At 31.8% G+C, this 23,029-nt stretch overlaps 4 protein-coding genes across 39 annotated transcripts in view; 2 read left to right on the top strand and 2 right to left on the bottom strand.

The window, feature by feature from the left end:
* LOC127070054 (myosin heavy chain, muscle) overlaps nucleotides 1-10,682 on the top strand; it is a 31,803-nt gene extending 21,121 nt beyond the window's left edge. For 22 of the 33 annotated variants that reach the window (XM_051007894.1, XM_051007892.1, XM_051007887.1 and 19 more), the window contains exons 16-26: nucleotides 1,391-1,600; nucleotides 3,889-4,262; nucleotides 4,345-4,573; nucleotides 4,662-4,945; nucleotides 5,550-5,628; nucleotides 5,906-6,635; nucleotides 6,759-7,120; nucleotides 7,202-7,597; nucleotides 7,723-8,067; nucleotides 8,225-8,473; nucleotides 9,517-10,682. In XM_051007894.1, coding sequence (XP_050863851.1) covers nucleotides 1,391-1,600; nucleotides 3,889-4,262; nucleotides 4,345-4,573; nucleotides 4,662-4,945; nucleotides 5,550-5,628; nucleotides 5,906-6,635; nucleotides 6,759-7,120; nucleotides 7,202-7,597; nucleotides 7,723-8,067; nucleotides 8,225-8,473; nucleotides 9,517-9,600 — 3,342 coding nt within the window. In that variant the 3' untranslated portion in view covers nucleotides 9,601-10,682. Of the gene's footprint in view, nucleotides 1-1,390; nucleotides 1,601-3,888; nucleotides 4,263-4,344; nucleotides 4,574-4,661; nucleotides 4,946-5,149; nucleotides 5,229-5,549; nucleotides 5,629-5,905; nucleotides 6,636-6,758; nucleotides 7,121-7,201; nucleotides 7,598-7,722; nucleotides 8,068-8,224; nucleotides 8,474-8,644; nucleotides 8,713-9,516 lie in introns of all 33 variants that reach the window. The other 11 variants (XM_051007899.1, XM_051007896.1, XM_051007895.1 and 8 more) reach the window with 2 other exon arrangements.
* Nucleotides 9,940-13,400, bottom strand: LOC127070058 (cytochrome b5-related protein). 4 transcript variants are annotated; one of them, XM_051007908.1, is made up of 6 exons: nucleotides 12,788-13,400; nucleotides 12,307-12,580; nucleotides 11,956-12,229; nucleotides 11,589-11,880; nucleotides 11,318-11,533; nucleotides 9,940-11,222 (listed from the first exon to the last, which is right to left on the bottom strand). In XM_051007908.1, exons 2-6 carry the CDS (start codon nucleotides 12,544-12,546, stop codon nucleotides 10,946-10,948), a joined length of 1,299 nt encoding a protein of 432 aa, XP_050863865.1. In that variant the 5' UTR covers nucleotides 12,547-12,580; nucleotides 12,788-13,400; the 3' UTR covers nucleotides 9,940-10,945. The 4 variants fall into 4 exon arrangements, with proteins under 4 accessions (XP_050863865.1, XP_050863869.1, XP_050863867.1 ...); XM_051007912.1 differs by having other exon boundaries at nucleotides 11,318-11,380; XM_051007910.1 differs by having other exon boundaries at nucleotides 12,831-13,400.
* A 133-nt stretch (nucleotides 13,401-13,533) lies between these two features.
* Nucleotides 13,534-18,432, bottom strand: LOC127070057 (protein yellow-like). Its single transcript, XM_051007907.1, has 6 exons — nucleotides 18,302-18,432; nucleotides 16,669-16,966; nucleotides 15,461-15,876; nucleotides 14,966-15,143; nucleotides 14,668-14,879; nucleotides 13,534-14,410 (listed from the first exon to the last, which is right to left on the bottom strand). Exons 2-6 carry the CDS (start codon nucleotides 16,949-16,951, stop codon nucleotides 14,087-14,089), a joined length of 1,413 nt encoding a protein of 470 aa, XP_050863864.1. The 5' UTR covers nucleotides 16,952-16,966; nucleotides 18,302-18,432; the 3' UTR covers nucleotides 13,534-14,086.
* A 1,368-nt stretch (nucleotides 18,433-19,800) lies between these two features.
* Nucleotides 19,801-21,818, top strand: LOC127069960 (protein AATF). The gene is made up of 2 exons (XM_051007709.1): nucleotides 19,801-20,094; nucleotides 20,188-21,818. The coding sequence occupies exons 1-2, from the start codon at nucleotides 19,877-19,879 to the stop codon at nucleotides 21,521-21,523; spliced, it is 1,554 nt and encodes a 517-aa protein (XP_050863666.1). The 5' UTR covers nucleotides 19,801-19,876; the 3' UTR covers nucleotides 21,524-21,818.
* The last annotated feature ends 1,211 nt before the right edge of the window (nucleotides 21,819-23,029 follow it).

Genomic DNA, 23,029 nt, shown 5'->3' with positions numbered 1-23,029 from the left:
TATAAAAATGATAAATTATTTGATTTATCATTCGTGTTTATCCTATCTTCAAAGAAACCGATGATGATACCAAATGTCGATCAATTTTTGGAACACGGTATAATAATCTTGCTTAGAAAAATATACTTCGAGAGAAGTTTGAGATTTTTTTCAAGAGTTTCGCCTCCTCTTCGTTTCTTCGTTTCCAGAGATTTCCTGGCAAGTTTATTTACACGTTTGGCAGACTTTCTCCTCTTCTGTGTATTCAATTTATACCAATGGCAAATTTTGCAAAGAGAGATATGAAAAGTATTATATAGGAGAATACACGCAACAACGATTATACGTGTTAGAAAAAAGATCTTCAACATTTTCTTTACGAGGAGCTCTTCGAGCATATATTCTTAGATACGTGTTTGCTAAAAAGGCACTCTCTGCCTATTCTCATTTCATATTACGTGATCCAAAAATAGAGAAGGACATTTGGTGCATGAATCAGAATCTTACTACGATCCTTTCTCATCTATAAATGTCAGATTGCAAAGGCATTGTCCGAAAATCAATGATTATTATTATCATCATGATCATCGTTCTTATAAAGTAGTAGAGTACCTTGTACAAGTTAAAAAAGATTGATTTATTAATCGTCAGATATCTTTCATATATGATTTATATTAACCAAAAAATTATAATTGACTGATAATAACTAATTATCCAAGTTATTTATGTAAACTGTATAAGAAAGCAATCTGTTTTCGAAACAATATCTTGAAAAGTAAGATAGCAAATACGAGATAATAAATATCGATGAGAAAGTTGATCCACAATTGACCTGCTGGAATCTAAAAAGAGACGAGATCTCGATTCTGGAAGACATTGCTGGCCCTTCCGGGGAACATCGTCGTTTCTAATTTTGTCGATTTCGTTCTCTCTCGCTCGCTCGCTCGCTCTCTTTTCTACCCTATCCCTACTACCATCATTGGAGGAGATCCGTTCTAAATATTTTTATACGAATATACACCACTGGAGTGGTGGTGGGGATGGTTCTCATACTCTTCCTCGAGAAGCAAGCCAAATGGATACGAGGGGGATTTTGGGTAGAAAAGTTGTGCATCGGGTAAACGAGAATCCAGTTGGAAACGCGAACTCGTTCCGACCTTTTCGAAATTGAAGCCTCTTAATCTTAGCTATAACGAAAACGAATATAATCGATAGGAAAAAATATTTTTTTTCTTTACGATATTTCCGAACAATTGTTTTCTTTTCCTTCGAATTTTCTTTTCTTTTTTTATCTCCCTATTCTGTGTGTGAATAAATTAATATTATTATCAAAATGGGCGATACTGTGCTTATGGAGAACACAAAAACCTTAATAAATGGCGAACGACTAGACGGTGAATTACAATTGCAGGCACTCGAGGAGAAAGCAAAGAAAGCGCAAGAAGCCTTTGAAAAGGAAGAAAAACTTCGTAAGGAACTTGAAGAACAAAACGCCAAACTTACCACAGAAAAGAATGCCTTGCAACGGCAATTGGATGGTGAAAAGGGTTCGCTTTCGGAATACATGGAGAAGTCCTTGAAACTTGCTGCACAGAAAGCTGATATGGAATCTCAACTTCAAGTAAGTTATTTTCAGTATATTATCTGTTTATTTTAATTAGTCATTTTTCCCATTAATTATTCCTATGATTATTACAATAACTTTTACCAGAATAATATACAAAACAAACAACGTTTCCAAACAAAAATCTAATCGTAGCAAAAGCCAAATCTTGCGAGTTAAATTTGAATCCAGAAAAATATTGCAACATTTTTGGAATAGTAACTTAAATAAAAATCTAATCGAAGATAATATTTGGAACTAAAAAAATATTAATAATAATATAATTAATAATATACAAGGTAGTTGTAGGAATTAATCAAAGAGCTAAGCCATTGGTCAGACACATCCTCGATGTTTTTGGAAAAGTAATTTAAATAAAAATCTAGCCGAAGATAATATTTGAAATCAGAAAAATATTACCTATAAGGTACTGAATAGGAATTAATTAGTAGAAAAGCTAAATTATTAGCCAAAACACATCCTCAACATTTTTAAAAAAGTGATTTACATAAAAATCTAGTCGAAGATAATATTTGGATTGATAAGGTGACCGTAACGATTGATCTGTAAAATAATTAAGAAAATTAGTTAAAAAAACAGTAACCTCAATATTTTAGGAAAATTAATTCAAATAAAATCTTAGCAAGAGAAAATAAAATTTGACACGAGCGAGAAGCCAGAGAAACGTTACTTCTGACGATGATGAGTTGAGATCAGTAGGAGGTGGTAATAAGTAGAGGAGCTATGCTATTAGTCAGACGCATCCTCCGCATTTTTGGAGCTTTCAGTAGACGGCCATTTTTCTTTTGGTGCGAGTCATCCGATTACATCGACTCTTATTCGGTCATTTATATGCGTATTCTAAAATTATTCTCACAAGTTATAATCGGACGCGCGTACGTCGACGTTATAAGAAATGGAGAAAAAAGGAAAGGAGAGATATGTAAGCAGAAAAAGAGACAAGAAAAAAAAATGGGGGAGGTAGAGATAAGATCGGTTCGACTTAGTCATACAAAGAAAGAAAATAAAAGAAACGAAAAGAAGAAGATGAAGAAGAAAGTCACTGTAATAACTTTTTAGAAAGAAAAAAAAAAAGAAGCAGATGATTTCCTTCCTCTGGAACGGTTCGGTTAAAACGCAAAAGAAGAAATTTTATGACCGAGCTTCATCGTGCAACCCATTCCAGCATTCCACACTCGATCTATTTTTACCAGAGATTTTTTTCCTCAACTCTCCGGATTATTCATAGTTCTTCTTTTAAACTTTTCCCTTAAAATTTTCATTTTATCATTTTGATTTAATCTAGAGAACCGATCTTGATTATTATTAATCATCTCGACGAAACCTAGTGAAGTTAATTATGAGGCTGATAATTAATCGATTCTCAAACTAATATGTAAAATGTAGATTTTCTTAATAGAGGGAGAGTTCATTCGTGTCCCGATTGAATATATAAGAGACTCCATTTACGGGCAGGAAGAAGGAAATGGAAGAAAGAGGGAGAAATGAGAGAAACGTAGGACGAAGGAGGAGGGAGAACTCTCTCTCTCATTCTCTCGTTCTCTCACTCTCTCTCTCTCTCTCTCTCTCTCTCTCTCTCTGAGAGAGTATTTTGCCTCCCGACTTCCTCCCGCTCCAAATTTAGATCCAACGATCCCAGATTCCAGGTTATTAAAAGAGGGCGTGGCACCTACGTGCTGGAGGAGACGAGAAAACGAAGGAGGATAACAGGTGTAGGATATTTATACTTTGGATTAGGTGTGTAGTGTATGCGTCATTTAGCAAGTCATCTTCATCATCGTTATCCTCGTCATCGTTGCTCCTTCATATCAACCTCTTCTTCTACTTCTTCTTCGGCTTCTTCTTCTTCTTCTTCTTCTTCTTTCTCACACCACTTTCAAAGTTTTTTCCACTCAAAAGTGCACTTGGCATCCTCTTCCATCCAGACTTCGTAGTAAGTTACACGATGATGGATGACGAGAGATGGTAGATCATGCCAAAATAATCCTCCTCTCTTTTTCTTTATTTTCTGTCTCTGTCGATTAATTCGAACGTTACCCAACGTTAGGTAACTCATCATGTCACGACACGTCAGACGTATGCGCTGGCTGATGAATCCAATGAAATAATTAGCACTCTTAGAGGACAGCATGACGTAACTTTGAATTAGTGAGGATATTAGTAGGAACTTTTAGAAAGAAATTGGACAGATAGCGATTAAAATAGGTGAATTATTAATGACTATGTTTGTGCGATTAAATGATTGATTCCATTATCTAAATGAGTTCATCTATTATTTTTTTTAGGATCTTAACGACAGGTTCAAGGAAGAAGAAGACGCAAGAAACAATCTATTCCAAAATAAAAAGAAACTCGAGCAAGAGGTAGCTGGTTTGAAGAAAGATATCGAGGATCTAGAACTTAATCTTCAAAAATCTGAACAAGACAAGGCTACGAAGGATCATCAGATTCGTAACTTGAATGACGAGATTGCTCATCAAGATGAATTGATTAATAAATTGAATAAGGAGAAGAAGAACCAAGGTGAGATCAATCAGAAGACGGGCGAGGAACTTCAAGCAGCCGAGGACAAAGTCAATCACCTTAACAAAGTTAAGATCAAACTCGAGCATACTCTCGACGAGCTTGAGGATTCTTTGGAACGTGAAAAGAAATCTCGGTGAGAGATTTTACTTTGAAATTGTCTTTTCTTTCTTCTTCTTTAAAATCAAGTGAACGAATCTTATTTATTTAATTATTAGCGCTGACGTTGAGAAAGCAAAGAGGAAAGTAGAAGGTGACTTGAAATTGACCCAAGAAGCTGTAGCCGATTTGGAAAGGAACAAGAAGGAACTAGAACAAACTATTCAACGCAAAGACAAGGAACTCTCGTCGCTGACTGCTAAATTGGAAGATGAACAATCGTTAGTTGGCAAACTTCAGAAACAGATTAAGGAACTCCAAGCTAGAATCGAAGAACTCGAGGAAGAGGTAGACCCCTAAAAGTTTATATGAAAATCATTTTTCTTGAAGATAATCTTATCGGTATTTATCCATTACAAATTGTATTACTTTAAAGATCGAAGCAGAACGTGGAGCTCGTGGCAAAGCTGAGAAACAACGTAGCGACCTTGCACGTGAATTGGAAGAACTTGGTGAACGTCTCGAGGAAGCTGGTGGTGCTACCTCTGCTCAAATCGAATTGAACAAGAAGAGAGAGGCGGAACTTAGCAAGTTAAGGAGAGATCTCGAAGAAGCTAATATTCAACATGAAGCTTCTCTTGCTAGTTTACGCAAGAAACATAATGATGCCGTTGCTGAAATGGGAGAACAAATCGATACGCTTAACAAGTTGAAGGCTAGGTAAGAATACTTGATAATAATGATTTATTTTATTTATTTAAATAAAACAACAATCAAAAAAAAAAGAGCTACAATTATGACAGTACATATATTTCGCATTGATATATGAAGAGATGCCGACGTGTTTAGAAGCTTTTCAAAATTTCTTTCTTTAGAACGAACGAATTATTTGTTAGCACAAAAGTAATTTGAAGTTTTTGATAGGGCCGAAAAGGGCCGCCATGACATCCACGCCGAGCTGAATAATTCTCGCGCCGCGACGGATCAAGTTTCTAGGGAGAAGGTATATTTGAAAAAAAAAAAGAAATGTCTTTGCGAATGCTGTCCACAAAGTTTTTTCTTCTTTTTCTTTTTTTTGTTCCTCGTATTTTTTTTCAGAATTCCAAAACGAAGTCGAGAATGTAACATGTATCATTTCCCTTGAAGAATCATCTTCTTCGCTGCACGATGAATAAACATGTCCTTATATAAACTTGTCCTTAATGATATGAAAGGGAGAATTTTTCTGTGAACTGTCTCTTATATTTTCTTGTTGTGTAATATTTGTTTATAATATTATTAACTTAATCTACCTCTTTTTCCAATATTTTCTATAATCAATCAGGACCGAAAAAGAAAAGGTTCAGTACTTCAGCGAGTTGAACGATCTTCGTGCTACGGTTGATCACCTCAGCAATGAAAAGGTAAGATCCTTATATCCCAAATAATATTTCCTAGCGCATAAATGCGCACTAACGCAACTAACAGCTTTGCCAAGCAGCTTACAAGGATGATGGAATATGAAAGAGGATACCTTAGGATGTCATTTGAGAATTTCTACAATTCGAGTGAGTTTCATTAAGGGAACTAGGCTTTTCTCGCTTGTTTCTGCGTTACATTGCTTGCTTGCTTCTTGCTTATGAGTCATTATTAAAATTGAAAAAGCAAAACAACTAATACGAACGTCTAAACTTTCAACAGGCCGCCCAAGAAAAGATTGTAAAACAATTGCAACACCAACTGAACGAAACCCAAGGCAAATTAGAAGAAGTTAATCGTACATTGAATGACTTCGACGCAGCGAAGAAGAAATTGTCGATCGAGAACAGCGACCTGTTGCGCCAATTGGAGGAAGCCGAGTCTCAGGTTAGCCAATTGTCAAAGATCAAGATCTCGTTGACGACACAATTGGAAGATACAAAGAGGCTTGCTGACGAGGAATCAAGAGAACGTGCTACGCTTCTTGGTAAATTCCGTAATTTGGAACACGACTTGGACAATATTCGCGAACAAGTTGAAGAAGAAGCTGAAGGCAAAGCAGATCTCCAAAGACAATTGAGCAAGGCTAACGCCGAGGCTCAATTATGGCGTACGAAATATGAATCCGAAGGAGTAGCCAGGGCTGAGGAACTCGAAGAGGCCAAACGAAAACTTCAAGCTCGACTTGCTGAAGCCGAGGAAACGATCGAATCCCTCAACCAAAAGGTCATTGCTCTAGAAAAGACAAAACAGAGGCTTTCGACCGAAGTCGAAGATCTTCAAATCGAAGTCGATCGTGCCACTGCTATCGCCAATGCCGCTGAAAAGAAACAGAAGGCATTCGACAAGATTATTGGCGAATGGAAACTCAAAGTTGATGATCTTGCCGCTGAACTGGATGCCAGTCAAAAGGAATGCCGTAATTACAGTACCGAGCTCTTCAGGCTCAGAGGTAAATTTTTTTCATTTTCTTTCTCTTTTGCCTTTCTTCTCTGTTTTTTTTTTTTTTCCTTTTTTCTTTTAAATAAAATTTTAATAAAATACATTTAACCCGCGACGTTTGTATCCTAATCAGGTGCCTATGAGGAAAGTCAAGAACAATTGGAAGCTGTGCGCCGTGAGAACAAGAATCTCGCCGACGAGGTGAAAGATCTTTTGGATCAAATAGGTGAGGGTGGACGTAACATTCATGAAATCGAGAAGGCTAGAAAACGTTTGGAGGCCGAGAAAGATGAACTCCAAGCAGCATTGGAGGAAGCTGAAGCAGCTTTGGAACAAGAAGAAAACAAGGTACTCAGAAGCCAATTAGAATTGAGCCAAGTAAGACAAGAAATCGATCGTCGTATACAAGAGAAGGAAGAAGAATTTGAGAACACAAGGAAGAATCATCAACGAGCTCTTGACTCCATGCAAGCATCTCTCGAAGCAGAAGCCAAGGTACGTAAATGGAAACTTTGAATAAAAGCTTTAGAAGAACAAAAAGATTGTTGTCATCTCTGATTGAAATGTTCATTTCAGGGCAAAGCCGAGGCACTTCGTATGAAAAAGAAATTGGAAGCTGACATTAACGAATTAGAAATAGCTTTGGATCACGCAAACAAAGCTAATGCCGAAGCTCAAAAGAATATTAAGAGATATCAGCAACAATTGAAGGATGTACAGACCGCTTTGGAAGAGGAACAACGTGCACGTGACGAAGCAAGAGAACTTCTTGGTATCTCTGAACGTCGTGCTAATGCACTTCAAAATGAACTTGAAGAAAGCCGTACGCTTCTGGAACAGGCCGATCGTGGTCGCAGACAGGCCGAACAAGAATTAGCAGATTGCCACGAACAATTGAACGACCTCAGTGCTCAAAATGCTTCCATCTCTGCTGCTAAGAGAAAACTTGAAGCTGAATTGCAGACTCTCCATGTAAGTTAAAAATATAATTTTTTTTAATCATATATTATTTAATTTAGATAAAATATCGATTATATATACATTTGTATATATATATATATATTTTTTTTCAATATTGAAATTGTCTTTTCTCTCAGTCTGATCTCGACGAACTTCTAAACGAAGCCAAGAACTCCGAAGAGAAAGCTAAGAAGGCAATGGTCGATGCTGCACGATTGGCTGACGAACTCCGAGCTGAACAAGATCATGCTCAAACGCAAGAGAAACTTCGCAAGGCTCTTGAGACACAGATCAAGGAACTCCAAGTTCGTCTTGATGAAGCTGAAGCGAATGCTTTGAAGGGCGGCAAGAAAGCAATACAGAAGTTGGAACAACGCGTACGTGAATTGGAGAATGAACTTGATGGTGAACAAAGGAGACACGCTGATGCTCAGAAGAATCTTCGCAAATCTGAACGACGCATTAAGGAACTTAGCTTCCAGGTATGATCCTATTTACCTGTTTTGTCTCGTTTGGTATATCTAAATCTCTAGATAATTTCATTAATAATTCACTAAATCAACACTAGATACTATCCCATCTAGATCGTTTAATTATAAATTATTTGAAACAGTACTAATGTGATTTGTTATCTTCTAGGCTGATGAGGATCGTAAGAATCACGAACGCATGCAAGACCTTGTCGACAAACTTCAGCAGAAGATCAAGACATACAAGAGACAGATCGAGGAAGCAGAGGAAATCGCTGCATTGAATCTTGCCAAGTTCCGTAAGGCTCAGCAAGAGCTTGAGGAAGCCGAAGAGAGAGCCGACTTGGCTGAACAAGCTATTACCAAATTCCGCACTAAAGGTCGCGGGGGAAGTGCCGCACGCGGATTAAGCCCAGCGGTAAGGAATTGTTTCATCTCTTTAATTTTTTCATCGTCTCAAAACACATTTTATTTCTATAGCTTCAGATAAGAAAAAAAAAAACTTTCCATAGTCTCTCTCGGTTAGGTGTCCCATTTTTCTTGAATCGTCTGATAGAAAATATATCTTTCATTCTGTGTCCCTGTATAGCCGCAACAGAAGGCCCGCAAGGCGGCGCCCTCCGCGATGGAGTAAAAACACAGCGTTGCTGGGTCCATGTAAGTTAGTTGAAGAAAAGAAATCATAAAACGAGAAAAAAGTAAACGTCTCTCTTTTGATTTGCCTTCAAAACGAATATCTACTCCAACCAACAAGAAAAAAAAATACCACCATTAATTTCTCGTTGTCCTTATATCCTGTGTCTCAAGAGTTTTCGTCAAATAGCTTATATCTTCGTTATTAACTTCGTTATTAATTCATCCCTGGATCATCCAATTTTCAAAATACATGATGATTATAATAATCTGTTATAAGTGTCACTCTCTCTCTCTCTTTCCCTCTCTCTCTCTCTCTCTCTCTCTTTTTAAAGGTGTAGATTGAAAGAAGAATTTTTTTGTTATTTATTAGACAGTGCAAGAAAATTAAGTCATATCCAAGTTTTCAATGTGTCCGTGTTCATAGTCTTAGTAACATACAATAATAATAATAATAATAATAATAATAATCATAATAATCATAATCATAATCACAATACTTGTTAAATAATACATAGTCGTTATATTGATGTATTATAAGAGGGAGATAGGACATCCCTTTTGATAAGATTTGAATTCGTTGAATTTTTTGTTGTTTTGAGTGCTCTGCCATAGTCGATTAATTAATTAATTAGAAAATCATAGTGATATTCGAAAGGAGAACACAAAACTGCACAGAGCTACGTGCCATATGTATACTTCTCTTTCGAAATAGTGCCAAAAAAGACTTACGATAAAAGTCGTGAATTTTTTAATTGAAATTTAATTTTTATAATACACATCCTCCATTTTAATTTATATAATCTTTTCTTTTTTTGTTTTTTACAGCCACACCGACCTGCGTTCAAGCCCCAGTTCGATGGTTCCGCATTCCCGCCACGCTTCGACCTACAGCCCGATGGTGATTTGTAAAGATCGATAAAGAATTAATTAACCCAACAAAAACAACGACAACAACAACAACAAATCGTCCATGGATTTTTATTGCAAAACGAAAGAAAGAGAAACAAATGGATCGAGTTCGTGAGAACATTTATTTATCACGGCATCGTCGTCTCACTGTTTTACATAATAATAATAATAATAATAATAATAGTAATAATAATAATAACGATAATGATAATGATAATAATGATGATAATAATAATAATAATAGATTTCTAATAAATCTGTTATTGTTATTAATATGCCGTTCAATTATTATATCTATATTTCAAATAATTAATAAGTATCTATAACTTTTTCATTCGGAATAAATTCAATCAATGATAAGACATATTCTAAACGGCAAATTATTTAAAGAGAAATGAAAATAAAAATAATGGAAGAAATGATTTGGATATAACATGCTCGAATTATTGAAAAAAAAGAAAAAGAAAGAAAGAAAGAAATAAATGATCTAAGAGAAAGATCCACTCGAGCTAAGGGTCGAGGGAGGGAGAGAGAGAGAGAGAGTGAGTGAGAGAACGCGTGAAAGAGTGGGAGAGCAAGAGAGAGAGAAAGAGAGAGAAAGAGAGAGAGAGAGATAAAAAGGAGCTACGAGCAGAACAATGAGAGGCGAGAGCCAACGAGAGATATATTTGTTATATTTACATACATATATACATACATACATAAACAAACATACACACATGCATATCTCTTCATGCATACCCAAGGAAAACCAGCCGCAAGCAAACAGAAAATCAAAAATGACAGATTTATGAATGAATATTAAAGAAGAAAAATGAAATATAAAAAAAAAGAAATGATATATAAAAAAATATACACGCGAACATGATGGAAAGAAACTATGCGATAAATTTATATAATCGCAATTAAACGCAATCGATCGATGCTTATGATAAATCAAATAAAATATCTCATTGCACCGATCATCCGGACGATTATCCTATCCTATAAACTTAATTGTAATTTATAAAGAGAGACCGAAGTATGTATTTATTAAAGTAAATAAGCAATAAATAAAGTTAAGAAAACGTCATGCGAAATAATTTGCTTCTTGAAATGCGTTTTTTCTTACGTTTATTTTTTTGCTCGATTATTAAAGATTCTTTTTATTTAAAATATTATTTATTACTTAAAGAAAATTTAATGGAAGGATTGAAAGATCTTCGATAATGAATATACCGACAGAACTTGTTCGAATCGTTGATAACTTAGCGATAGTACTTATTCGATAATTTAATATCGATTAATTTAATTACTTCGAAAAGTAATTATACTTATATCTATTATTATCTAATTAACAAAGACACTATCTATGATTCTTTTTACATTCTACACGAGCCAATTGTTTGAATTGTCCTTTCAAAAGTTCCCATTGCGTCCATCTTTTAGTACTTATACCAAATTCTTTACAAGTTTGTAGAAAAGCTGGCATAGTCAAAGGTAGATACGAATGATCGACTGCCGGTAACAAATGATGTAGACCATGAGAGCCAAAATTGGTTAATACTAAGAGCGGAACATCGTCGATAATTTCACGTTCTCTAACAGCATCCAATTCGAGTAGACCCCAATCCAAGTTTTCTCTTAAATTAATACTCGATTTTGAATAAATCAAATCATAAAATGATTAAAAAAATAATAATAATAATAATAATAATAATAATTAGAAAAAACAAACCGATAAATATCTCCATCGTGAAATATATTTGGATGATGATGAGCAGCGTTAAATCCGATGAAACTAAATATAAAACTACTTATTAAAATGATTATTATCCATGTTTGAAAAGCAACAAATATACTTGGTGCAACAAATGACATAGCAATTGGGAGAATGAAAGGTACTACGTCTCTAACTTCCACTGTTCCATATTCCCATATCACTGAATAGTACCTATGAAAAAAAATGAAATTATACAAATTATTTGATAATATAAAATTCTAATTACCTTTTGACTCCTTGTTGAATGAATGTCAATGTATAAATAATAGGACTAGAAAGTTGGGAAATAAAACTTGTGATGATATTCTTATTTTTATCTGGTAACCATTTCAGGAACGGTTCAATAGCATACATTTCATAATCCCAAAGAGTATTTGGATAAAGATGGTGACTCAAAACATGTGTAATTCGCCAATCTTTGGATGACATTAAACTGAGATCAAAGTAATACATACGAAAGTTATCTCTCATATGAAAATAATTATGACCAATGACTGCAGTCCATGCCAAGAAAAACCCTAAAAATGAAGAAAAAAGATTTTATATATATATATATATATATTTTTTTTTTTTTTTTTCTTTTTTTTCTTTACCAGCAATAATGATTGCAATAAATGACAGAATATGAGAATAGACAGAAGCCAAACAGAAGAAAACTGTCGCAGCAAGGAAAGAATCAGCAATGAAATTAGAAACTTTCGAAGGTCGATGAAAATCTACGCCTTTGAGAGCCTCTAAAGCACGTTTCTTGAAAGTATGATAGAAACCGTTAGGTTCAAAAGTTAATGGTATTGATCTTAGCGTGGTTGCATCACGGATATAAAATTTGGGTAAAATTCTTTCAGCTTTTTCTGTTAGATGATGTGCCTAAGTATAAAGAAAAGTAATTTTGTTAAATAATTTTCTAAAGTTCATATAAATCATGTATGAATGAATGAATTCACCTCGAAAGCTTCAGTGATGTCGGTGCCTTTGGTAAGAGTAATCCATTCAGCACCACCAGGATGAGATTTAGCAAAAGTTCGTAAATCGTATAAGCCATTCCTGATTCTCCAGAGTCCTTCAGCACCATCTTGCTGAGTTCTTCCTTTTAAAAATCCATACGGTGTCTTTATAATTTCATTTCTAGCCAATGGATAAGCTAGACCTGGTATAGAACTGTTAATCTTCTGTTTACTGGACATTTTTTTTTAATTTCCTTTATTGTTCCAATGACTACTGCAAGATTGAGTAAAAATCGTATCATCAAATTAATAATTATTAATTATAATAAAATTAATAAAAAATTAAAAAAAATTAATAATTACAATTAATGATTAATTAATTTTATAGTAATTAATAATTAAATAAAGTTAAAAGTATAATTCTAATAGATTTTGTAAGAAAGAAAAATTTTTTAATATATTCTTTTTTTCGTTTACATACTTTAGGATGAAAATTTTATTCTATGATTGAAACAATACTTGACCACTTAATTTTAACTTGAAACTTTCATTAATAGCACACAATAACAAACAAATCAAACTGCTCTCAGGAAACAAAAACAACTTAATTAATTTATAAACAATAATGTATAAATGGTAAAAAGCGAGGAACGCAATGGTAACACTTTCTTCGAATATATTATATAAATAATGTCGATTTCTCGCTTATATAGTTCCTTCATCAAAAAAAGAAATACATCCAAGTTAATCTTTAACCTTAATGACCTTTAATCAGCCATTAAAAGTGATTGATTAAATAAATATTGTGTGTTTTGTAGTAAATATATATCTACATATAATGTTTAATAATAATACTGTTATTATAGAAATAATAATAGACTTAAATTTATAAATCGGTATAGAGAGTTAATATAAATTAATTATCTAATAAAGTGTTAATTATTAAACATTTTTTTTCCTTAAGTATATCTCATAGAAAAATCTATATACGGGATTTTTATCATTGAACATTAAATATGTTATCAGCATATCAGTAATAAAGAATACAAAATTGCAATTGTTATTACATTCCGTATGTGTGTGTACTATATATATATATATACACATATATATACACATACGTGTATGTGTATATATGTGTGTATATATATACATATATATATATCTATATTGGAAATAATGTTGAAAAATTTTTAGATGTGGCAGTGTAAAGCAAATACTCGAATATATACACAAGTAACTTATATAATATTTCATTCCATATAAATTGCGTTACAAGATTTAGATTTAATAGAAAAAACTATATCTCAATTCTGAATATAAATTGTTTTTTAAATTGTTCTAAGTTTTTTTCAATCATGTAAACAACATTAATGTAATAAATAAGAATATATTTTCATTTAATTTAAGTAATTCATATACTTGAGTTAATACACAAATCATAAAATTAATGATAAAAACATACACGCATGCGTGCGCGCGCGCGCGTGTCTGTGTATTCCGATATAACATACGGAAGATAGAAAAATAATGCGCACATGTATTTTTAAAAATATATAAACTGAATAGATAAAAATATAAAAATTTCAACATCGCGTTATATCGAAACCGCGTTATTTAAATAGCACGTTATACAAGAGTTAGCTGTATATACATTTCAAATAGAATTAATTTAAATTTAAGAGCATTGTAGAAGAACCTATGAATCAAAAAAAAAAATGTATACCGATAATGTCGAATAGTCTTACTGATAACACGTGAGAATGTTATGATTAAGATTTTATGAAAGAAAAAGGAAAAATAGCATTGTAATGATCAATGATCCAAACGTTTTAGATATATCACTAACTCCGGCACCATTATAATGTTGTTCTCTGTCCTTTTTTATCTCAGGAATTATATCATTTGTATCAATAAAGGACATTCCAGAATTATCTGGATTTTTCGATGAGATGTCAAAGTCTTTCGAACAAACTGTATCACGAATGAGATCTTCTGTTGATCCAACCAAAATTCTGTAATTGTAATCATCAGGATCCAAACGAGAATACATGAAGATTGGTAAGCGATCTGATAAAATCCAAATGTTGCTCTTATGATCTATCTAAAAATAAAGAAATAAATGATTTTTAGTAAAGAATATTAATGTTTAAATAATACAATACAATTGTTTCTTGTGTAATTATATTATATAAACAATTGTATTGTATTATAATATACAGAATTATATTAATTAAAATACAATATTATATTAATATAATAAAATTGTTTAAATATAAATTAATGTGGTTTATTAATCCAATATAATAAAAAAATATATGAAAAATATAATAAATATCAAAAAAAGATATTCTTCATTACTTTCAAATCGTTGGGAAATATCATAGTGACGTTGTCGACATAAACGAAACTTTGTTGTTGTAGATTAAACTTATTAGTAGGTCTCCAACAAGCAATAGCATTTAAGTTTGTTAAAGCATAGAACATGACGCCTGTATTTGGATCAATAAAGCTGACACTGCTCTGACCATTCGATCCACGAGAGCCAAGAGGTTGAAATTCATGAAAACTTTCTATAAAAATCAGAAAATCAAAATAAGATATAGATTGCCTTATTATTGCTAAATTAAATAAGTATAAATGCGTGTGATTATTATACCAGGAGAATTAATACGTTCGGGATTTCGTAGAAGTTTTGTACTAACAGAAAACTCCATTGTACTAGATAATGGATGAAAATAAAGAGTACTGTATCCATCGGGAGTAGGTGCCAGAGCCATTCCAAAGATTCCATCAGTCCATACGAATGCTAGACCAGATACATTGAAATTGCCTCCCTTTAAAATAAATTATAATATTATAACAATATTATTATGATAAAATAATAAAAAAGATCTTTCTCTCTCTCTCTCTCTCCCTCTCTCTCTCTCTCTCTCTCCCTCTCTCTCTCTCTCTCTCTCTCTCTCTCTCTCTCTCTCTCTCTCTCTCTCTCTCTCTCTCTCTCTCTCTCTCTCTCTCTCTCTCTCTCTCTCTCTCTCTCTCTCTCTCTCTCTCAATTTCTTTCCAAGTATAATAAAAAAAAATTTGAACACATAATAGGAAAACACTGATTAAATATATTGTATCTAAGATAGCATAGTAATTATAAAATCACCTTAGGATCAGGATGAAAGAAGTGATGCTTAACAAGCCAAGACCGATCAAGTTTCCAAGAATAAACAACTAATCCTGGGGCACCGAGGTCGCCAAGATAAGCGTAAGTATCCTCACAATTATAATCCTCGACAGCGATATTAGCAAAGAAAGAATCAGCCGTCCTTTGATCAGGAGGTATGATAAATTTTCGTAAGGGTGTATCATCTTTCAAATCATAAATGACTAATGCAGGTGGTACCCTTTGTTCTGGATTTCCCATAATATCAACTAATCCTGTGTCAAGAACCCAAAGTCTTGAACAACGATCGACTTTTAATCGAAAGGGTGATACCAATTCTGGTGTTCCATTCCCGCTTCCATATTCGTGAGCTTCCCAAGATGGATAAGGTATAAACGGTGGTGATTCTCGAGTATCTGAAATATACGTCATCTTTGTAAATGATTTACTAGTAAATCAGAGTAATCAATTACACTATAACAAACTTGTTAACTTTTTAATAAAAAAAACCTTGTAGTTGTATGTATAGATATATATCTATTTGTAAGACAGAATTTTACTTATTTACATTACAAATAAGATATATAGAATTAAGCAAAAAAATTTGATAAGAACATTAGAAATGATTTAAACGGGAAAATACAAATTAAAAAAAAAATAATTTGTCATGACCTCACATTAGAGTTGAATAAGGCATGATCTTCAATCTTCGGTTTATCTCTTCACCGTTATCTATATTTCATTGCTTAAAGCATTTAGGTTATGCAACTGCATGCACTGCATAATAACCTTCCTTATGTTCATAGATATAGTAAACGTAACTAAATTCTTAAAACTTGTCAACCCTTTTATAAACAACAACTGAACGTCATTTTACATGAATCATGTTTGTTTATCTATTCCAGTGGATCTCAAATTATAGTTCACATAAAATTTTCATCAATTTTATATCGACAAATATTTTTACTCTATTATTATCAATATTTTTACATTTATTTAAAAATGTTTAAGAGTTGAAAATATTATACGTTTATTAGTAACAAATATTTACTTGCATAACATAAATAAAACGACATTATTGATAATATAATGAAACAAAAATTTCATCTATTTCTTTCGAATAACTTGAGCATCGCTGATCTCGCATGCAGCCCGCGAAAATTTGAATTCTCAAACTAACTTAAACGATATGGAAATATAATTCGTACCATTAAGATTGATATAATTTAAACTAGCAGCAACTCCTCTTCTCCATCTCGGTACGGTCACAAAGATCCTGTTATCAGCGATATCCAAACCCAAAGGAAGATTATCCTCACGATTATAATCGGGAAATAATTTTTTGACATCGTCGTTTGGCCAATCATAATCGATCTCTTTCCATTGATAAGCTATTCGAAGATTACCAATCGCATCGATTGGTTGAAAGAGAAATCGATCATAAATGAAGAAAGAAATTAGCAGAAGGATGATTGGTTGAGAGTTCTGCATTGCGAAAACTGTTAACTAATCAAAATAACGAATATTTGTTAGCATATCAAAATGTAATATTTCATTGGTTAACCTCTTTTTTTGATTCTTATATGTTTTAACACACGACACTCCTCTTTCACTCTCTCACTCTCTCTTTCTCTCTCTTTCTCTCTGTTTCTCTCTCTTTCTTTCTCCCTGTTACAAATAATACGACTAATCATTATTACGTTATTACGGTCAAACGTGAGTGTAATTTCGTATGTAATTAACGTATCATATATCAGGTCACCACGTTCTCGACACTGCATAATATTCATCTTTTTACGAGTTAATGAAACGCATCATTTTTAAAGGCACATGAGTATATATACATATATCTATATACATATTCGTGAACGAAAAATTTAAAACGTATTACTTTATCTCTTTTTCTCTTCCTTTTTCTTTCTATTTAAAATGTATAATAAATTTCAGTGCAGTGACAAACACGAGAAAACTCCCACAATATAGCTTCATAAAATATTCATTAAGATAAGAAAAAAAAGGAAGATAAAGAGGAGGAAAAAACAGAAGTAACGCGGTAATACAACAAGTATAATCTTCTCTTCTCAGTTCATTTACATAGCTATCTATGTATTCATCTAAAATCTCTAATCTCACGGCATATACACATAAGAAGATGTATAGTGAAATAATAAAAAGATTGTGTAAGGAAAAAATGGAAAGTTAGAATCTCGTGAATCTAAGCGCGGGAAAATATATATCTTACGAATAGTGAATCTTTCGTAATGCTTTCATCGTTACGATCTACACTGAGAAAGTAAACTAAACTATATAAATATGTACATATATATATGTATATATATATATATATATATATATATATATATATATAGTAATAATTATAATAATTATCTTATATATTTTCTATAAGATAATTATTACAACATTAGAAATATTATTATACATAGTATAGGTAGTAATGAATAGTGTAATTATATTAATAATTTTGTAATAATTATCTTATAATAATTGTCACTATAATTTACTATTTGTATAATAAATTTTAGTATAATTTAAAAAAAAATTTACTAATATATTTTATATATATATAATAATAAACAAAAACAAATATATTGAATAATTATAACAAGAAAATAAATAAATAAAAAGAAATGAATATATAGAAACATGAAATTATAAACGCAGAACTTATACAAGACACATAACGATCGATAAAGATATCAGCATTAACTATCTTCGCTACCTACTTTTTATCATCCGATAGAACGATAAAAAAAGAAGAAAAACAAAAATAAAAACAAAAACAAATTATTTGCTCAACAAGTAAGCTAAATTATCAAATACCTTTTTTTCTTTTTACACTTAATGTAGATTAATAAAAAAAATGCGTTAATTATATGATAAGAAGAATATATGATGTTAACACAACACTAGCACATTCACGACTGGCTCGTCGATTTTAAAAGAAACTAAGCAATGTTAGGCGAGCCGGTAACTAGTAGTAGGGATTCTATAAGTCCGTTGAAGGATATTATTTTCCTTGTTCGCGTCATCCTACTTTAATAATCAAGGTTCTCGAAGATATGCGAATGAAAAACCTGCTAAATTATTCCCTTCTCTTTTATTCGTTTAATCAATGTATCGAGAATATTCGAATAAAGTATGTTGGAGTGCGTATAGAGTATAGTAAAATATACTACATGTATAAAGTATATTAGATATATTGATTAAACTATATCGATTAGACAACGATTTTATTGAATTGTTAAATGATTAGAAATGATTAGAAATATTTCTTCAACGCATCTGACAAAAATAAAAAATAAAAAGACAGAATGATTCTTTGGTGAACATAATAGAATCGACTGTTATCCCACGACTCTCCCATCTGACATTTTCTAAATGTTAATCCCGTCGAAAAAGTCGATCCTTTAAACTCCTCTGCTATGTTCTAAGAGTTTCTTCACTTCAATATTATCATTCGTTACAGTTAAAACAAAGATTATTATTATCGATGGATTTAAACGATTTATCCGATTTCTAATTTTATTTAAATTTCGAATTTTTTTTCTATTTAATTATACTCTTAAAAGAAACCACAATTCAATTGCATACTATTAAGTTCAATTCTACTATAATTCCGATCGCTGGTCTTCTTATACCTGTTGACTCGTATTATACATTTTCGAGGTCGATCGGCCAAGCTTTCACTTTCTTCGTGTTCTATGTTATTTTACCTTCTCTTATCTTAAATGGGCCACGATGGAGAAAAATAAATATAACACTAGTATGATCTGTTCTTTTTTTATTTAACTTAACTGGATATTTTTCGAATATTCTGCTCATATAATTATGGTTTTAAAATTAATCAATTTTAAAAAGTTATGATCTATAATAATTTTTTAATTTACTTATACTCATGATCAGTTCAAAGCAAAAACGTTCTATTTCTCCAATAGATTATCGAATAATGTATTGTTCACTCGTATAATTATTTTTAAATTATTATTGCGAGAGACACCATTATGATAGATCGAAATTTTCGATATTTTCTCGATATTGCAAATTATCGACTGTTGTTTAACCCTTTTTTACATATGAAGTGTTCTGTTTTCCATATACAGATTACACGTTTGTATAGGTAATTTATCTGCGAAGTTATTTGTTACTGTCGATAATTTGTACGCGTCGATAATTGGTAAACGTCGATAATTTGTACGCGTCGATAATCTGTACACGTCGATAATTTGTACGCGTCGATAATGTATCGACATGTGTACTCTTATTGATGTACACACTACACATAATTATGACTTTTCTAATTCTAGGTTATGTTTGGATTATTATATTATATGTGCACGTGCTAATGAAGTGTCACTGAAATTTATAATAATTTGTACAACGAAATCAAAAAATATAATGGCATTGAGAGAGAATAAAAAGAAAACGATTTTAGCTGAGAAGATAAGTACTCTTCTAAACGCAGCACCTACGAATATCGTATCTGACGAAGAGAGTGAAGATACAAAAGCTAAAGTCGTAGAACGTTATGAAGAAAGTGACGATTCTGACGATGTTACGAAACGATCAAAAATTAGGAAGGAAAATGTACAATTCTTGGATGAATTGGACAAAAGGTATTATATTATAACACTCTATAATTTTCAATTTACTATTTTATGTATTTTCTGGAAATGTTAGGTTTATTAATATTTTCTTTTCACTCACAGATATGAAGGTAAAAAAGTATCAAGAAAAGATATATACGAAGAAGTTCGTGAGGATAACAGCGATTACGAGGAATTTGATTCTATGGAAGAAGAATCGGCAGATGAAATGAACAACTATATGGATGTCGAAAATGAGGATGAAGATTTAAGCGATGAAAATGAAGAAGAAGAACTCACCGAAGAATCTGAAGATGAAGATGAGCAAGATGTAGATAAGGACAATCCTCTTTACAGAGAAAGAAATAGAGATGCAAATTTCAAAACAATGTCAGCTACAAATGTTAAGGAAGAAATAGAAAAAGGCCAATGCATTCAAAGTCAATTAAGGCTTTGGGAAAGCCTATTGGAAATGAGAATAAAGTTGCAAAAGTGTCTTACTAATAGTAATCAAATGCCTCAATATGATATTCATAAAAGTTTTCGAAATGATATGGATTTTATGAAGAGAACGAATGAAGCAAAATCAAAGCTAACATTACTCTTGGACAATATGTTAAATTTACAGACTACTTTATGGAAACAGTTCCCTGAAACAAAATCTATAAGTATCTATGGAAAAAAAAGAGAGAGGGACGAATACAATGATAAAGATGAAAGTACAGAAGATCCAATGGACGAAGAAATTCCGTCGGACACAGATGATGAAGAAGAAAAAGAAGCAAACGAAGAAGAGTGTGATAAGAATGCCGAAGATTCTGATGAAACAAATATAGAAAATAATGAATGTGTTCCTAAGAAGAAGTTTAAATTTGCGGATTATGAAAAGATATTGGCTAAAAGACATAAATCTTATGTTAATTATAGAAACTCTATAATAAGTAAATGGAATGATAAAACTAGAGTGACAACTGGAAAGTTAAATAAAGGCATTAGTCAAACAACTCTCAAGCAAATCGAATTTGCTTTAAGTGATAAAGTTAAATTACATAAAAGGACACAGTTGAAACGTTCGGAATACGTTACAGTTGGCAAATCTCTTCCTGTATCGAATGAAGACGATAGACGTGTTCAAGAATATGATCCAGAAATTTATGATGACGACGATTTTTATCATCAGCTTCTTAGAGACTTGATAGAATACAAATCTTCTGACATTACCGATCCTATACAACTTAGTAAACAATGGATACAATTACAAAATATGAGAAGTAAGATGAAAAGAAAAATAGATACTAGAGCGACTAAAGGTAGAAAAGTACGATATAATGTTCATAATAAATTAGTCAATTACATGGCACCTATAACAGTGTATGATACATGGACTGACAGTGCTAAAAACGAGTTGTACAATTCCTTATTCGGAAAGATTAAATCTGTAGAAACGATAGAACATTAGCTACCAAATTATACATATAAATGTATAATAAAAAAGATTGTTTGTAATATTATTATTTTATTTCTACATATGTGCACACATGCATCAAAACGATTACGTTAGCATCAGCATTTGAGATATAAATTTTTGCTATATTAAATTATATTATATTATATTATATACACTGTATTATATTGTATTATATATTATAGCACAGTTTATATAATGAAACGAATATATATATATATAATTACCGAATACAATGTATTTTCTATGTATTAATAATGAACATTTAAAAATAAATGTTTAACGTGAATAAAAATTCAAAATATTTTTTATTAAATCCTACTTATCAATCTTCTCTATCGAAAAATATCTTTATATAATTACGCGTGCTGCTTTTTCACGCATCGTGTTCTCCTAATGAAAAGATTAATTTGTGGGGAAATTTTTCGTCTTGTCAATAATTTAAAATTTGGAACAGGAAAAGATGACACCAGCAAGTGGCATGCGAAATCGTGTCACCTTTTCACGTATCATATGATCCTGATACAAAGATTGATTTGTGGGAAAATTTTTCACCTTATCCATAATTTGAAAATTAGAATAGAACATAATTTACTAGAAGGTGACACGATTTTTCTTGTCACCTCTTCGTGCGTTATATAATCCTAATACAAAGTTCAATTTGCATGAATAGATTTCGCTTTGTCTATAATTTAAAAAGTAGAACAGGAGAATATAATCAAGTGGCATGCGAAATCGCGTCGCCTCTTCACGCATTATATGAATCTAATACAAAGTTTGATTTGAGGAAAAGATGTTCGCTTCGTCCAGAATTAGAAATATCGAACTGGAGATTATAAGATATCAAGATCACAATTTTGAAAGGATTTACTTCGATAAAATTATTTTTATGATCTTATTAATAATTTAATGTAATTCAAACATTAATAATTTATATAATATAATTCTTTTGATGTTGGTGTGATCCTCCGGTTTATCCATAAAATACGACATTTGAAGAAAAAGTAAATGATATAAATGCTATTAATCGACATGATGTTGAAATAAGATGATTCCTGTCCTAATTGGCTGACGATTTATCGATATATCCTTATTACTTGTGATATATTCCCCATTTATCATTGCTCTGATTTCTGCAAAATAAATACTTGTTATATTATTCTTCATTTTATTTTATATGACAAAAAAATGTGATAAGTAAATGGACAACAAATAAAAGAAAAACAAATGTACAGGACAAATAGACTAGAGAAATCATTTTGAATGTAATAAATTGTATTATATATACATAACTCATATCTAAATGTAATCTAATTATAATCATCTATTACATATTTCTGTCATATTTATCGCTCCCTTCTCTCCAAAAAGAAGAAATAAAAAGAAAAAAGGAGATTCGTTTGATTTAAGTTATCTTTTAGCCGTTTGGAAAAATTTTGACTTTTGTCAAAAAATTCTTTCATAATTCGAGTGAGTGAGCAAGCGCAACGAGACAAACAG

Source organism: Vespula vulgaris, chromosome 17 (assembly GCF_905475345.1).
Source record: "Vespula vulgaris chromosome 17, iyVesVulg1.1, whole genome shotgun sequence".
In the NCBI taxonomy this organism is placed as follows: Eukaryota; Metazoa; Arthropoda; class Insecta; order Hymenoptera; family Vespidae; genus Vespula; species Vespula vulgaris.
This window is presented reverse-complemented; position numbering and strand designations above follow the sequence as displayed.